The 17,999-nt window shown below is 43.2% G+C and overlaps 1 protein-coding gene across 4 annotated transcripts in view; it reads right to left on the bottom strand.

Moving 5' to 3' along the window:
- PRKD1 (protein kinase D1) overlaps positions 1-17,999 on the bottom strand; it is a 194,338-nt gene that overhangs the window by 9,876 nt on the left and 166,463 nt on the right. For all 4 annotated transcript variants that reach the window (XM_053284026.1, XM_053284030.1, XM_053284029.1 and 1 more), the window contains 2 exons: positions 12,298-12,396; positions 5,769-6,036 (listed from right to left, as the gene is read on the bottom strand). In XM_053284026.1, the coding sequence (XP_053140001.1) occupies positions 5,769-6,036; positions 12,298-12,396 (367 nt within the window). The remainder of the gene's footprint in view (positions 1-5,768; positions 6,037-12,297; positions 12,397-17,999) is intronic.

The following is a 17,999-nucleotide window of genomic DNA, read 5'->3' as shown; positions in this document are numbered from 1 at the left end:
TTTCTTATATCTCTGAAACAGTCAACAGGCAGTTTTTTGGTTGAGAACCAGAGACATGCAGAACTTTCTAACCAAGCATTGCTTATATGAATGTATGAAGCTACTTTACATAAAGTCAGACATCTTTCCCAATGTTTTCTTATCTGATAGGCAGCAGTTCTTGGAGAACTCAAGCAGAGGTCTCACAGCCTTGCGACCTTGAACTTCTGGATATAAAGCATGTGCTCTGCTAATGAGCTCTGCCTCCCCTAGCATAGGTAATTGATGCTAGGAATGCTAGAAAGGTGAGTGGCTCCCAGTTAACTCAGAAAATAAGCATATAGCACAATAAGAAAGGAGGCTGACAAGGATCAGGAAAGTTCATATATTGCACAAACTCAGGGAAGCATAAAACAGAGCTTGCTAAAATTGAAACAGCTTCACAGAAATATTACTCATCTGTGCAAAACTAACATTTTCTCATGTTCTTGGTGTGTGTGTGTGTTTATATTCATATTCACTTTAGAAAAAAAGTGATATTCCATCAAAGAATATAGAGCCAGCGTGGTGTAGTGGTTATAGTGTGGACTGGGGAGACCCGAGTTCAAATCCCCATTCAGCCATGATACTACCTGGGTGACTCTGGGCCAGTCACTTCTCTCTCAGCCTAACCTACTTCACAGGGTTGTTGTGAGGAGAAAACACAAGTATGTAGTACACTGCTCTGGGCTCCTTGGAGGAAAACCGGGATATAAATGCAATAATAATAATAACAATAAAAAGTGTCAAACAACAAGAAGGCTGGGCAGGCACAAAGAACTTTTTCTAACGTCACAGATTTGTACAGATATAATGGCAGGCCTCTGGAAAAATGTGCCTTGAATGTCAACCAATTTTCTTGCTAGATGCTTTTGATGGGCTAGAACAGCCTTGAGTGGAATACTGCGTTTCAGCATAATGAGGGCAAGCAAAAGCCTTGACACCGATATGCAATTCTTTCTATTGGTAATCAGACATTCTGTTCTCCACATTATAATGAGAAATATTGCCATACATTAGAGAGGTGAAACAGAAGGACTCACTATGAAATGCAAGGCAACAATAAAATGAATAAGTATCAGAGCTAATTTTCAAACGCTCCCTTTTCAACATCCACCCCCCCCCTCTGTGCAGGTATCATGATTAGCTGCATCATTAATTTTTACAAACGGCAAAGAGAGACATTGCAGAGTCACAGAAGTAATTATACCTTAGACATACAGACAGGTATAGTTGAATAAGGCCTTATATTTTAAGTATGAATTTGTTACAGTAGGATTTTGTGCTGCTGTGGGGGATGGGAAAGGCAAGTCAGGCAAAAGAGGGCACCTTGTAGAGTTTATTGTATAGTTTCTTGTACTTCAAAGGTATATGAAGAAATGTGTCCCCATTGTTTTAGCTCAGGCTGTAAGCAGATTAGGACAAAGAATTTGTATCTGAGACACAATGGCCAATATTTTAACTAATGCTGTGGATATGTAGCCAAAGGATGCACATCTACAGTTGCTCTGCTCCTATTTTTGAAGCACAGGTGCTTACACATAGGAGGTGCAACTTTTGCTAAGGAGAGAGATTTTTTTACTGATCTCCCCTTCCCCTGGAAGTACTCTGTGCAATGCACAATTATGTCCCTGACAGTTGCCTGATCCTCAAGGACGTAACTGCATGTTGCACAGAGTCCCGACCATGAAACTGAAGGTCGGGAAATTCAGGACTGCCATAAGGAAGTACTTTTTCACATAGTGCATAGTGGAATTCTTTGCCACAAGATGTGGTGACTGTCAAGTCACCAGCCTGGATGGCTTTAAAAGGGGCTTAGACAAATTCATGGAGGACAGGTCTATCAATGGCTACTAGTCTGGCCACCTCCAGCCTCAGAGGAAAGATGCCTCTACATACCAGTTTCAGGGGAGCAACAGCAGGAGAGAGGGCATGTCCTCATTTTCTTGCCTGTGGGCTTCCCAGAGGCATCTTGTGGGCTACTGTGTGAAACAGGATGCTGGACTAGTTAGGCCTTGGGCCTGATCCAGCAGGACTGTTCTTATGTTCTTAGGAAGGGGGATGGTTAAAATCGCTGTCCTCCCCATGTGTGAAGTGGGAGTGGGGCCTTGGGAGTACAGCCTCTGTGGTCACGTGTCCTTTAGCTCCATTCATGAATGGAATATTAATGGAATAGTCACTGAGTCTATGGACTTGGGGTCCAAGTAACCTGAGAATAGTTAGTTTAGATGTAAGCCTATCTCAGTGCCTATTTGATTGCTATCTGATATCAGATCAAAGTACCAACACAAAACTAACCATTAATATAGCATTCACTGGCCACAATCAGCATGTGTTCATGCATGTTTTCATGGTTTTCCTCTTCAGCTGATGTCCCCAGAGTCCCTATCTCTGAGCAAATCCAAAACTCAAGGAAGTCCTAAAAGCAGTTTTTGAAAGAGGCAGAGAATTGTGGAAGAGGGCATGGGAACCCATCCCCCTGTGTGGATCTCAACTATGATTTATACGATAAGCTTAACTTTAAATTAAGAGCTGCCTTCTCTTTCTCTTCACTGCTTCAAACTGCTGGCAGTGTAGCTTGAGCCTTATTTGTCCAAATAATCCCCAAACAACAGGATGCCCAGTGAACATCCTAACTTACACTCTGGTTTTGAGGAAGGCACAGATAACATCACAGCAGGTGGGATATCAAATAGGTTGCAGGCATAGAAACTTCTGTATTTAGATAACCTCTGAACAGAGAGATTGATCTACTGTTTTTATTAGGAAACTGTGGTGAAGAAATCCGTCCTGCTTCTGCAGTGTGGACTGCTTACGTTCCAAATTAGAGATCATAGTGCTGTTTTATCTGCAATTTAATCTGTTTCATACAGTGAACAGATTTCATCAAAATGCAGTTATTCTTGTGTGTGCATGTGAGCTAGGATGCGATCCTACTAGAAATGTTCAGTTAACAAATCAAATTCTGCTCACACGAAAAAGCAGCAAATGCCCTCCCCCATTGAAATAGAGAAGTTGGAAAACTCCCAAGTCGAGCAGTAGTTATACCAGATGACTTTCAGCCTTTCTTTGCAAAGGTCTGACCTAGAGTCATTCTTGGAAAATATGTTTTACAGCTATAAGGGTAGAAAAACATCTAAAGAACAAGGCTGAAAAAGAGAGTGATGGCACTGAACAGACTGTAAAAGGTGCACAGAAGGTTTCGTGAGCCAACAAAAATGTCCGTTAGTGAATATTTTATAAACATCTGTTATTTCAGGAGACAAGATTTTTGCTCATATAAACTGTACGCATCTTATAATTATTTCCAAAATTGCTGGAAATATTATGGTCCTTATGGAAGCATAACTGGGCTGGCTCAGGGGTTCTAAAAAAGAAGAAGAATTTATTGGGTGACTGTGTGTATGTGTGCATGTGCATACACAATGATAAACAGATTAACAGATTCAATGTGCAATGTCCCTTCCATTCCTCAGGAGAGTTCAGACACATATAGTTGTTTTATGTTATTTCAGAGGCATGGTTAACTCTAGGGGTGTGCATGGTACCGGGACGCCAATTCGGTTCGAATCAAACCCGACTCAAACTGAACCAGGCCCAGTTCGGTTCCATGAATGTTGAGCCGGGCTCCAGTTTGGCCCAAGGCTGAACTGTTTGGGCCAAGCTCGAGGGGTGGAAGTGGGAAATCTAAAGCCAAAGAAACAAAACTTTTTTAAAAAGAAAACTTACCGCCCAGTCTGGCAGCCACCGGGAGGGGTACTGCCGTGGCCACAGGGTGTGTGTCTCCAACGGTTCCCACTCAACCGCCGGTCTCCCCCCAGTCTCTTTAGGGCCGGTTTGGCCCATTTAGGGGCCTTTTTAGCCCTCCCTGCTCTCGGCAGCCATTTTGAAGGGCGCTGCATGCGTCCTGGCCATTTGCGTGTCCGGATCCCAAACATTACAGTGGGCTTCCTGGTTCCATGCACATCTCTAGAGTTAACCCCACCTCTGAAATAACATAAAACAATTGTATATGTCTGAACTCTCTGGAGGAACGGAGGGGACATTGCACACTGAATCTGCTAATCTGCTTATCATTGTGTATTCATGTGCACACACAGACACCCAATAAATTCACAACATTGATTAAAAAAATTTCATTGCAGAAATACACTGCAACATTTTATTGCAGGTCCACACTTGTGACTATTTACTTCTATTATAATTACTCTATTCTTTTCAAGGAGTACTTGCAGTGTTTATACTGTTAGTCTCTTATGATTTTAAAAGATTGTATCCCTTTCTTAAGATATTCCCCTGAAGAAATGGCCATTTTACCAAAAAATATTGGGACTGTAGGCAGTTTTGCTGTCCCAGTACATCTTCTATACATCTTTTACAGTCTTTGCATCAATAACTATAAAGCAGCATGATTTTTAGTGATGGCACTAGCAGGAAGCAAGGTAAGAAGAGAAATAATTTCCAGTATGCTGACAAACTTAGGTGCTCCACAGGGGTGGAGCCACCGCTGAGCGGACAGGTTCAAAGAACCTGGGCCGCCGCCAATCAGGGGCTGTGCTTTGCGCCCCATACACACACCCTGCATCTGATGTCAGATGTGCGGGGCGTGGTTTAGCTCCCAAATGGGGCAGCACGGCCCTGGTTTTGAGCTAAATTGGCCAGCATTGCATTCACAGTGCAGCCGGAGTAACTCTCCCTGCCTTTTAAAGGCTGGGAGAGTTGCTCCGGCCCAGTTAATTTAACTCCCGAATGGGGCCATGTGGCCCCATTTGGGAATGAAACCACACCCCGCATCTGATTTCAGATGCAGGCGGCATGGCTAAACGCTACCTGCATCTGATGTCAGATTTAGAGGGGCAGGGCTGGGGGGCTGTGGCGGCAGCAGAACTCGGGCCACCACTGGCTTCCCTCAGCTCCTGGTGCTCCAGTATATGTCCTGGAGTTTCTTGAGCTAGAAAATGCTCAACTCATGGCAACTTCAAACATGACAGTTTTCCTAAACTATATTAATTTGGTGTTGTAAGAAAAGTGTACATAGTGCATGTGTCTCGTGTATATTTTCATCTACTTCATGGTGGAATTTCATGTTTGGTTCATTTCCTAGAAGTGGCAAAAGTAGCTCTGTTGTCCCTTGTATGGTTCTCAGATGCCCAAGGCCTCTGACCAAACCTAGCATGATTGAGCAAACCTGTGGAAATGGATGTTTCCCCTGTTTCAGGCAGAATCCGAATAGAGGCTCAGGAATTCTGGCCCTTAGAACTGGGGAGGGAGCAGGAATTTCTTCATCCTTGCTTATTTGCCCATCCTTGCTTAGGTTATAAGCCTAGTGGACAGAGGCATTATTGTTCTATAAAAGACCAAGTAATAGGTTTTTATAATGCAATGGTGATAAGGCTAAATATGTGCACAAAAATGCAAGCAATCATGCACACATACAACTCTTCTAGCTTTGCCCCAATTCCTTTTCTTTCCTTGAAAACTTATTTTCATAGAGAAAAATAGTTGGCATTGCTAACTTTTTGGTTATACAACTGAGCTGACATCAAACATTTAACAGTAATTCAACAATGAACCATAATGAAACATGTTGTTTGCTAAATGGACTTGTCAAGAATTGTCAAGAATTTGTTTTTCAAGAGTTTTAATTATACTTTATGCTGATTTGTAATATGAAATTATGCAAGTAAACCATGTGGCAATCTATTTTGATTTTCAGAAATGTGTGTGAATTAGAATGAAAAATGTAGTACCTTCATGAGAGATTTCCTTCCAGGGATTTGGTGGGTACATAAAAGCAGCATTCTGGATTTGATCATGAATGTCCTCATCTTCATTGAATGGAAATGTACCACTTAGGCTGACATAGATAATGACCCCCACGGACCACATATCTAATGACCTATTGTAACCTTTGTTTCTCAGCACTTCAGGAGCAAGATAGGCTGGTGTACCCACAACTGAACGTCTGAATGATTTTTCTCCAATGATACGGGCAAAACCAAAGTCACAAAGCTTCACCTGTTTAGTAGAAAAATTGAAGAGTCAACCTCATTAGAGTGCTAGCTAGCTAAATAAATAAAACATTTCATGAACATTTAGAACAAAGTACAGGAGAACCTTGTCATTTGCAGTTCAGCGTATCTGTGGGGTGTCTCACTGACATCCATTTTAAGTATCTGCAGGTACAAAAGGGTTATGTATCCGCGGTTCCTAGAGGATGGGAAGTGAATGCAGAGGTCACTTCCTGCCCGCCATTTTGTCCATGGGTTATTTTGGGGGAGGGCATTTCTGGGCATTCCTGGCCACATGGGGGGATTCCTAGTCACAAACAGATCTGCAGAGCACGCCATACTAAGTTATTTTGACAGTCTTTGGATGCTTTCCCCATTTTCACAGTAGCTGGGGATGTGGATCCAATCCTTATGTAATATGGGGGGAGGAATAACTTTTGGATGTGGTGGAGAAAGCTATGGTATAGGGATATGCAAAATGTTTCAGCGTCAAAACGTTTTGACATGAAATGGGCTGTTCTGAGTGTCTCAAGCTTGAAACAAAACATGCTTTAAATAAAGGGCCTATTTCGAGCTTGAAACAAAACAACCCCATTTTGATTCAAAACGTTTCAATGTTTTGGACACCATTTTGAAGACCTGTTTTTCCTTGCTGATTGGTTTTCTGGCACTGGCTTCCAATTGGCTTGTGATCTGCTCACTTCTTGAGTGGCTTGTTATCATACAAATCCAGTGTTGGCATGGGTAACTGTGCCCACATTGGCTGAGTTGAGAGAGGAGGGAGGGGGACCCAAAAGGAGAGAGTTTCAAAATGTATTTAAAGGGACTGGGAGGCAGAGAGAGCCATTATAGTGTGATTTTGTTGAAGAGGATACATCAGGAGATGAGGAAGGATCAAAGACTACAGCAGGAGAAAGCAGACTGGTGGTGGTTGCCAGGGCCTGCCTGGCCCAGTGGCTTATCTCCCCCGCCCCCACCTTCAGCAGCTTTTCCCTCCTGCCACACACTTTTTTTTTTTACCAGCAACCCCAGTGGCTTTGACTGGGTGCTGCTGTGGATTGCCCCCATCCATGTGGATTTTTTTTTTGTTCTTGTTGTAGCCAGCCCCCAGTGGCTTTAATAACTGAGGTGCTGTGCTGACTGTTCTTTTCCCCCCGTTTGCAGTCTCAAGCTGCACTTTTGCTGTTGCTTTGTACCTGGATTAGACTTCATTTTTTTTGTTTTTGTAGGCTGGTGTATTCTGTCTGGTGCCCAGCCTGCCAGACTATCTCTGTTTCCCTGGGGTTTTTTACTTCCAACCCCCCCCCCCCCGCTTTTTCTGTTTTGATTTTTTAGATGTGTTTTGATTTTTTTAGACCTGCCTGGCATCTACCTACCCTACTACCAGCTGTTGAGTCCCAGTGTCTGCTCAGCCTGAGTGCCTCAGCCTGTGTGGCACACACCACATAAATAGACCACCCCGAACACACACCCCTTTTTCTTCTTCTCCCTTAGGAATAAGGGCTTGAATTTTTAAAAACCCAAGAAGTCTGGGAGGGTGCAAGGCAGAGGCAGGAGCAGAATTGCAGGCAGAAGGAGAGGTGATACTGGTCATTGTGGGAAACAGTGGCAAGAGGGGCCTACTCCTCAAGTTGTCCCCATGGCTGTGGCTGTTCTGTGCAGGCTCTCCTTTAAGAAGGAGGTTGGTTCTGCAGCGCAGCCACCAATAGGGGGGAGGTCCTCACTTGTCAGGGAAGAAGCTCATCCTGTGGTAGCAGGGGAGGAGATGTCAGCTAGCCCAGCCAGATCACCCTCAGCACCCTCCCCAATTCCCCATAGTAGTGCGAGCTCCTGGTCTGAGACTGAGGAGCAGGAGGAAGACATTCCGCTTCCAGGACCTTCTCAGCCTTAGACTGAAGGTGACAGTGGTGGTGGCCAGTGGTGCCTCTAATTTTTTCATGTGTGTGTGGAATGAGTTTTGTTCTGGGCAGCTGTATCAAGGTAGTGTGTGCACACATGCATTCAGAGTTGGACCTTCCAGATTCAACCTGAGTGGGAACTAAAATTAACTGAGTGGACATCAAAAATGTGTGAGTGTGCACACACGTGCACGCCTTAGAGGGAACACTGGTGGTGGCCCCCAAATGGAATCTGCAGCCCAAGTACCACCATCACCAAAATGGGGCTGGAATGGCTCTAAAGGCAGCATGGTGTGGAACCACTTTGAAGTCTGCCATGGTGACCCAACCCATGCTGTCTGCACCCACTGCAGGGCACAGCTCAGCAGGGGGAAGGACCCTAAAAGTCTTTTGAAGTTAGGGATGCTGCAGAGCCTGCAACAACATCATCCGGGGAGCCCTGCTCCTGCTCACAACAATAGGCCTGGTGTGCCCTCGTGTAGTGGCAAGGCAGCTGCTTCTGCTCTCAAGCAGGGGAAGTTGCCTGCATGGTGGGTGCAAATGGTGGGCAAGCAGTCTGGTCACCCAGAGCCTCATCTCGTAACCTGGGCCATTGCTGAGATGATCGCTGTGGATGACCAGCCATTTCAGATGGTGAAGAACGCCAGCTTCTGCCGGCTGCTCCTACTGGTGTCCCTGACTATAAGATCCCCTCATGCACCACCTTCAGTAGGCGGGTGGTACCCTCCCTATACCGGGAATGCAGGGAGGCCATGTAAGGGCTACTGCATGTGGCAGCACCTGACACAAGCATGCACGTTACTGATGATCTGTGGACCAGTGGCAGTAGGTCGCACATGTCTTTCCTTTTCCTCATGGTGCACTGGTGCAGGGAGGAGAGCGAGGGGACATCTGCTGGTGGTGGTGTGGCCCGCCCCTCCCATGCAGCAAAGCACAGGTTGGCTCTGATGCAGGTGCTGGACACTAACCACACAGCAGATGAGCTGTCGATGGCCATGGATCACCAGGTGGAGGGGTGGCTGTCCAGACAGCCAAATCTTCACAGAGGGTTCATGGTGACCGATAATGGTCTAAATATCGTGATGGCAGCCAAGCAGCTTCAGTTTGTGACTATCTGTTGTGTAGTGCACACTCTGAAGCTGGTCATGCGGGATGTGCTTGGCCTTCCTGGGGCTGAGGTCAGGCAAGATATTCCTGCTGAAGGTGCTGAGTGCCAGTCTTCTGCTGTCATGGCTGCTCTTGTGGACAGGTCCTGCAAGATAGTAGCTTGCATCCAGTGGAGTGAAAAGGGTTGGCGGATGATCAAGGAGAGGCAGCTTGAGCTCAGCCTACCTGGACACCTGATCCCTCAGGATGTCCTGACCCACCTTGCTCTTGCTGCAGCACCTGCACGAGAAAGAGGTGGCTAAACACAGCCTGGCAAGGAGCCATTGGCAGTGTGGCTTGGAAGTGTGTCCAAGTCCACCCAGGATTGGGCCTTTTCAAGCTTCAAACAAAACACAAAATATGCTTTGTGCACATCCCTATTTTGGTACTGATCTCCACGCTTTTTTTAAAAAAAACTGGGAGATATTTGAAACTTGGGAGGCTAAGAAAATAAGAGCACATTAGCATATTACTTTTCTCTGACTATGACAGATGAAGGAGTTATTCATTTGAATATACACAGAAAATTGGATGTGCCACTTGTGTGAAAGGATCACAGAAGTGGCTTGATTTGCATATGCACAGTTTAAACTACAGTTGATATATAAATTTGCATAATAAAATTTGTACAAATATTCAAAGGTGCAACTAAATCTGGAATTTAATATATCCAGAACACACATAAGATTGGAAATAAGGCTATTTGTCATAAATCTGTTAGCTTGGCTAACCCAACAGGATTTATAACCCCCTTCAGCACTCCCCCTGTGAGTTAACAGAAAGTAGCAGCGAAGCTGCACTGAGGAAAACAAAAGGCTCACAAAGAAAACAGTAAATGAATCAAGTCCCCTGAACTGAATTAGGTATCCCCCTCTAACAATAACTGAGTAATAACTGAAAAGAAAACACAGAGCAAGGAATGAAAAGAACGAAGGACACCGGAACAAGGAATTAACAGAACAAAGCAGGAAAGCACAAACAAGGGCAAACTGGAACTCGGAAAAGTTTGGAATTCAAAATAGCACACGGTCAGCGAAAGTTGCTAACAGCATCTGAGCAATTCACAGAATGCTAAATATATATGGCTCAAGAGAACCAGCAGCCAATCAAGCTTCCCAGAGTCAGCACTTCTGCTTCCTCTCTTGTGATCTCCTGCGCCTGCGTGACTCCCACTAAGCTTTCCTCTTGAGACGTCTTCTCAAGACAGGTGAAATCCCAGCCTCCTTCTCATCAGGATTCATGTCTGGCAGCTGTTCCGAATCCTAAGCTCCGGAGTCTGGTCTCCCTGCCAAATCCTGTTGCTGTGCCTCTGAGCCCTCACTAGCAGGCAAATCCTCCTGCTCCTGCTCTGACTCTTCTGAGTCAGAAGTCTGAGCCATGACATTATTGAAGGGATGACTTGTAGGGATGTGCAAATTGATTCGGGTACAAATCGATTTGTACCTGAATCTAGCTGATTTGGGTGATTTGGGGGCAAAACAAATCACCCCTGTGGTCCACTGGCTAGATTTGGGTACAAATCGAATTGTGCCTGATTCGAATCGATTCAAGATTTGGATCCCTCCTATTAATTCCCCCAGATTCCCAGCTTTCTTTAAAAAAAAAAAAGCTAGCTCTTGTAGAAGTGGAGTTATGGAGCAAAATGTGTGGTCACTATTTTCCAAGTGTTTGGATTCTTTGGGGTATAATAACTTCCTCTCAATGAATCCCTATGAGGATTCATTACACACCTTCATTTCTTCTATTCATTTTGACTGTCTTTTGGACAGTGCCAACAGTCAACTGCCATGTGCCAAATACACCCCACTCCCACCCGCAAGGCAGTGGGGTACTACCCAGTTTATGTTCTAGGATTTTCCCCCCCAAGTGTTTAGGTTCTTTGGTGTCTAATAACCTTCCCTCAAAATGAATCCCTATGAGGATTCATTACACACCAAAAAGTCTAAATACCACAAAAATTCCTAAAATACAAACTGAGTACCCGGTGGCTTGTGGGTTGGGGAGTAGTTGGAACATGGGATGCCACTAATTCCCCACCCCCACCTGCAAAACAGTGGCATCAAAATGAACAGAGGAAATGAAGGTATGTAACGAAGACACCAACGAATCGAAACACTTCACAAACACATAAAAAATAAAGTGAATACCCCAGTGTGTGTGTTTGGAGGGGTGTAGTTGACACATGGCAGTTGACAATCGGCACTGTCCAATGATAGTCAAAATGAACAGAAGAAATGAAGGCGTATAATGAATCCTCATAGGGATTCATTATGAGGAAAAGTTATTAGACACCAAAGAATCTAAACATTTCAATATTCCTAAAAATTAAAATGAGTATGCCTTGCAGGTGGTGGTGGAGGGTGCAGTTGGCACATGGCAGTTGACAGTTGGCACTGTCCAGTGACAGTCAAAATGAACAGAAGAAATGAAGGTGTGCAATGAATCCTCATAGGGATTCATTATGAAGAAAAGTTATTATACACCAAAGAATCCAAACACTTGAAAAATAATGACTGCACATTTTGCTCTATAACTCCACTTCTACAAGGGCTTGAGCTTAGCTTTTAAACAAAATGAAAGCTGGGGATCTGTGTTAGGGTTAGGATATGGGAACTTTGAATCCCCATGGTCTTCTATGGTGGAAATGTTCAAAATCAGTAAAAACTAAAAGAAAATCATTAAATATCAACCAAGTGTCCCATTGCCTTGAAATTTGGGTGTTGGTGGCACCCATGGCGACCTACCCATCACCCAAATTTGGTGTCCCGAGGACCTTGTTACGTGGTCTGAATCGATCCAAATACAAATTGAATAGAAGCAAAAACAAATTGAATAAGGGTGATGGCAGGGGTAGATTTGAACACAAAACAAATCCGGGGTGATTTGTTTGGGGCACAAATCAAATTTTAAAAATCAATTTGTACACATCCCGAATGTCTTGATAGAGGTCATGAAATGAATGCCAAGGAACTAAGCCAGAATTGTAGAAGTACAAGTGTAGACCTATTAAGAGGACATGATTTCACTAGATGATTTTCTGAAAATCAAACCATTTTAATTCACATGATTTCACTAAATGATTTTCTGAAAATCAAACCATTTTAATTCTATATCAAAGTGAAAAATAACTGAAGCATGAAATGTCACAACTTACATTTGGTAGCTGCAATTCGTCTTATTAGAAGGCTGACTTTACCTGTACAAAGTAAATTATTTGTACTTGCCTGTGGAAAAGGATCAGCGGATGCCAGCAGTACATTCTCTGGTTTTAGATCACAATGAACAATGTTTTTAAAATGAAGATGTCTCAAGGCAACAAGGATCTATAAAGTAACAAATCACATGTGCTGTATCATAGAGAGTTTGCTCAATATTTACTTCTATATTATGTGTTTCCAGGAAATGAGTTAAAACAGCAGCAAGCACACAAAAAAACAATTTAAATCAGCTTCCAGAGAGGTAGCCATATTTGTCTGTTGCAACAAAAACAGCAAAGAGTTGATGGCACTCTAAAGACTAACGGTTATGGCACTTTAAAGACTAACAATTTTATTTCAAAATAAGGTTTCATGGATTACAATCTACTTCATCAAATGCAAGGATGACATTGCATGCAGATGATGAAGTGGACTACAGTCCACATATGCTTATTGTGAAATACATTTAATTCAAGTAATTTCAATGCTTTTACTTTATATTCTCATTAAGAATTATGTGAACACTCAAGCATGAGAGGAGTATCAATACTAAAGAAAACCCAAATTAGCAGCAATATCTCACTGCTATTACTAAACCTATGTTTAATAATATGTTTAATAATACATAAGTATTGCCCCCTGTCAGTAAGGGATACAATGTATATGCACATACTAGAAGTCTCCAAGTCAAAACTGGGGAACTGGAGTGGTTGGTTGCAAATTAGAACACAGATTCACAACAGAAACATAAGAACATAAGAACAGCCCTGCTGGATCAGGCCCATCTAGTCCAGCATCCTGTTTCGCACAGTGGCCCACCAGATGCCGCTGCAAGCCACAGGCAGGTGTTGAGGGCATGCCCTCTCTCCTGCTGTTACTCCCCTGCAACTGGTACTCAGAGGCATCCTGCCTTTGAGGCTGGTGGCCCACAGCACTCCGACTAGTAGCCGTTGATTGACATATCCTCCATGAAGTTATCCAAACCCTTCTTAAAGTCATCCAGGTTGTTGGCTGTCACCACATCTTGTGTTAGAGAATTCCACAAGTGGATTATGTGTTGTGTGAAAAATTACTTCCGTTTGTTGGGCCTAGATTTCCCGGCACCTCACTGCTTACCCCTGCTTCTAGATCATTGATGAATAAAGTAAAAAGCACCAGTCCCAGTACAGATCCCTGGGGGACCCCACTTCTTACTTCCCTCCATTGTGAAAACTCTCCATTTATACCTACCCTCTGTTTCCTGTCTTTCAACCAGTTAACAATCCACACATGTACTTGTCCCCTTAACCCATGGCCGCTAAGTTTCCTCGGGAGTCGTTGATGAGGAACTTTGTCAAAAGATTTTTGGAAGTCCAGGTATAATATGTCAACTGGATAACCTTGATCCACACACTTGTTGACACTCTCAAAGAACCCCAAAAGGTCGCTGAGGCAAGATTTACCTTTGCAGAAGCCATACTGGTTCACTCCAGCAGAGCCTGTTCTTATATGTGCTTTACAATTTTATCCTTGAGGATGCTTTCCATCAATTTGCCTGGAATGGACGTTAAGCTAACTGGCCTGTAATTTCCCGGATCGCTCCTGGATCCCTTTTTGAAAATTGGTGTTACATTTGCTACTCTCCAGTCCTCTGGTACAGAGACCGATTTCAGGGATAAGTTATATATTTTAGCAAGGAGGTCGGCAATTTCACGTTTGAGTTCTTTGAGGACTCTTGGATGGATGCCATCTGGCCCTGGTGATTTGTTAGTTTTCAATTTTTCCAGACAGTTTAGTACATCATCTCTTGTCACTTCTATCTGACTCAGTTCTTTAGCCTCCATCCCTAAAAAGCCTGGTTCAGGAACAGGTATATGCTCAGTATCCTCTGCCATGAAGACGGACTCAAAGAACTTATTTAGCTTCTCTGCAACCTCCATATCCTCCTTAATAATCCCTTTCACTCCCACATTGTCTAATGGCCCAACCGCATCCCTGGCAGGTTTCCCGCTTCTGATGTATTTAAAGAAGTTTTTGTTATTCCCCTTGATGATTTTAGCTAAATGTTCTTCAAACTCTCTTTTTGCCTCCCTTATTGTCACCTTGCATTTCTTTTGCCAGAGTTTGTGTTCCTTTCTGTTCTCTTCATTTGGACAGGAAGGAAGTCTTCTTCCCTTTTATGGCTTCCTTGATGGTACCCAAGCCATGCTGGCATCCTCCTGGACTTAGTGGTACCTTTCCTCCTTTTGGGTATACAGTCTAACTGGGCTTCTAGTATTGTGGTTTTGAGTAAACTCCATGCACTCTGGAGCGAAGTGACTCTCCTGGTTTTCCCTTTCAGCTTTCTTTTCACCATACTCCTCATTTTGGAGAAGTTTCCTCTTTGAAATTCAAAATGTCTGTGTTAGACTTCCTTGGTGATTCTCTCCCTGCATGTATGCTGAATTTGATGGCACTATGGTCACTGTTCCCTAAATGGTCAATGACACTGACATCGTGCACCAGGTCCTGGGTGCCACTCAGAATTAAGTTCAAGGTTGCCTTCTCTCTGGTTGGTTCCAAGACCAACTGTTCTAGAGCACAGTCATTTAGCATATCTAGAAATCTGACCTCTTTGTCAAGACCTGACTTTGAATTTACCCAGTCTATGTATAGGTAATTGAAGTCACCCATTATTACAGCCCTGCCTCTCCTTGACGCCTCCCTGATTTCCTGCTGCAACTCCCAGTCATTGTCAGCGTTTTGATCCAGAGGGCGATAGCAAGTCCCCAGTAGCACGTTCCCTTTCAGGCCTTGTATTGTCCTGGTGGAATGGAGAGAACCAGTGGAATATGGTTATCTGTGGATACCAGCACTATAGAAAAAACAAAGGTGTATATTGGGGATGTTATAGCTCTGTATGTCAAAGATGGAAAGAATCCAACAAACCATAAAACGTAAGAGGAACAGACTCCTTCACAGAAACATTGTGTATGGTACTATACCCCAAATGCAATTTGGGACATACTATCTCCCTTTCTAATCAAAATGCTGAGAGTTCTAGAGTTGAAGAAAGAAATTAAGGAGGTATCCACGGGAGAAAGTGTTGTGACTGCAATTACCCTAATAGACTGGGTAAATTCATGTTCAAGTCAGGTCATGAATTTCTAGATACCTGTGCCTTAGAACAGCAGAGTAGAGGTGTACTCTGCCTGGCCAGAGTAGAGGTGATCCCAGCCTTAATCCTAATTGGCACCCATGACTTTGTGAGATGTCAATGTTGCTGAACCAACAGGGAACAGCAATCATAGAGCTGTGAAAATTCAACATACATGTAAGTGGAAAACTGCAAAGAAAGCCCAACAGAGAAACCTTTGAATTCAAAAGAGGAAACATAACAAAAATAAAAGGACTAGGAAATAGGAAGCTGAAAGGGAAAGTCGAGGGTCAAATTTCTCCAGAATGTGTGGTTATTTAAAACCACAAGAATAGAAGTTCAGCTAGAATGCATATCAAAAGGTAGGAAAGATATCACCAAATCCAAGATTTGAAAGATATCACCAAATCACCAAATCCACGATTATGGCAGCATGACATAAATGTTGAGTCAAGGACGCTATAAAGGAAAAAAAGGCTTCTTTCAGAAAATGGAAGCCTTGCCCAAGTGAGAACAAAAAAGAACTCTAGTAAACAAAAAATACAAGCTGACTATAAGAACCACTCAAACAATTGTCTAGTGTATGGCTAATAATATTAAGGTTAACAATAAATATGTATTTAAATACATCAGAACCAGAAAATTTGCCCAAGAAGTTATTGGACTGTTAGATGTCAAGGGAGTAAAAGGGATGCTAAGGAAGATACTGCAGAAAAGCTGAATGAATAATTTGCATCTGTCTTCACTACAGAAGGTGTTAGGGCAGATATCTATGCCTGAACAGTCCTTTTCACAGAGGGAGTCTGAAGAACTAGGTAAACAGAGGTGAGAAGAGATTATATTTTATGGCATATCAACAATCTACACAACTTTTTCCTAGAACTAATCTCCCTGCTAGAGGAAGGTAAAATGGAAAGTAGGCAATTTTACATATATATTTTTAAAAGTTATGAGGGAACCAGGAACTTACAAAATGAATAGATTAACTTCTGTTTTGGGTAAACTGCCAGAAAGCATAATGAAAGATATAATTATGAAAGTCTTACAGTGGTGATTCTCCTATATTTAGAAGGGAGAGAGCAATATAACCTATCTAACCACAGCACAACATTCCTCCACTGGCTGTGTCTGGTGTCTGCCTTATGTTTCTTTTTAGATTGTGAACCCATTGGGAAAGGAAACCATCTTATTTATTTACTTAATTTTTCTATGTAAACCACTTTGAGAACTTGTGTTGAAAAGCGGTATATTAGCGGTGTGCACCCAACTGTTCTTGGCAGTTTGGTTTGAATTTGAATCAAATTCAAACCAAACTGCCAGTCCAATGAACTGGTTCATTAGAAACAGCCAGCAGTTCAGTTCATGTGGTTGAACCAATTTGGCCCGGTTCAACCCAGTTTGGGGGGCTATGCTTGTAAAGATGAATCCGGAGAGAATTCCTTTGTACAAGCAAAGGGAATTCCTACCTCTAAAGGGATTCAAAGGGCAGGTGGCAGGGGACAGATGAGAAGGGACCTTACTGATGCCAGCATGGTGGTGGTGTGGTGGTGGTGGCATGGTGGCTCTTCAGCTATGGCCCCTTTAGACCCTGCTGCCACTTCCCCCAGCACTACAGGATGCTGCCAACCCACACTGCTGGGGCCTAGAGGGGCCACTGCTGCTGTTGAGGAGCCACCACCAACACGCTGGTGCTGCACCACCAGTAAGGTGCTCTCTTGCCTGCCCCACCCCCGCCCATCCTTTGAACCCCTTTAGAAACAGGAATTCCCTTTGCTTGTAAAGGGAATCCTCATCGGATCCCCTTTACAAGCATAGCCCCTCGAACTGGGCCGAACCGGTTCAGTTTGAATTCAGACCATCCCTCTTTTGGGGGGGCCTGTCTGGTTCGAGCTCAAACCGGTCAAACCGAGGCACTTTAAATCAAACCTGGTTAGTTTCAAACTGGTTCTGCACACCCCTATGGTACATAAATAGTAGTAGTAGTACCAGAGAATCAGCATCATTTCTGCAAAGGTAATTCCTGCCTCTCTAATAAAAGTTACTCTAAAGAATTCCAGGAGGAATTCTTTGAGAGAGTGTCAACAGGCATGCAGATAGAAGTGATTCAGTTAGACTTGCACACTTGGACTAATGATGATGATAATGACGATTACAACAACAACAACAATAATAATAGTCATCCCAGTAGTAATTGGCGCTCTAGGTGCAATTCCAAAACACCTTGAAGAGCACCTCAACACCACAGGGGCCACAGAAATCACCATCAGCCAATTACAAAAAGCAACTTTACTGGGAACAGCCTATATTCTGCGACGATATCTTTAATAATAACAGCAACAATACTGATAATAAAATCCAGCCATCCCAGGTCCTTGGGAAGGACTCGATGTCTGGATAAAACAAACCAGTCAATATCACCTGTCTGACTGATTAAACAAAAATAATAACAATAATAAACTTTATTGGTTAGCTGCCCCATAACAAATTGTTCTCTGTGTGGCTCACAACACAGGATTAAAACATAAAATACAAACACATAACACAATAAATCACAACAGACAAAAAGAGAGAAAACAAAATACAAAATGCAATACAAAGCAGTTCAAAAACTCAT

This window comes from Hemicordylus capensis, chromosome 1 (genome assembly GCF_027244095.1).
Source record: "Hemicordylus capensis ecotype Gifberg chromosome 1, rHemCap1.1.pri, whole genome shotgun sequence".
NCBI classification, from domain to species: Eukaryota; Metazoa; Chordata; class Lepidosauria; order Squamata; family Cordylidae; genus Hemicordylus; species Hemicordylus capensis.
Note: the sequence above shows the minus strand (reverse complement) of the source record. Positions and strands in the feature narration are given on the sequence as shown.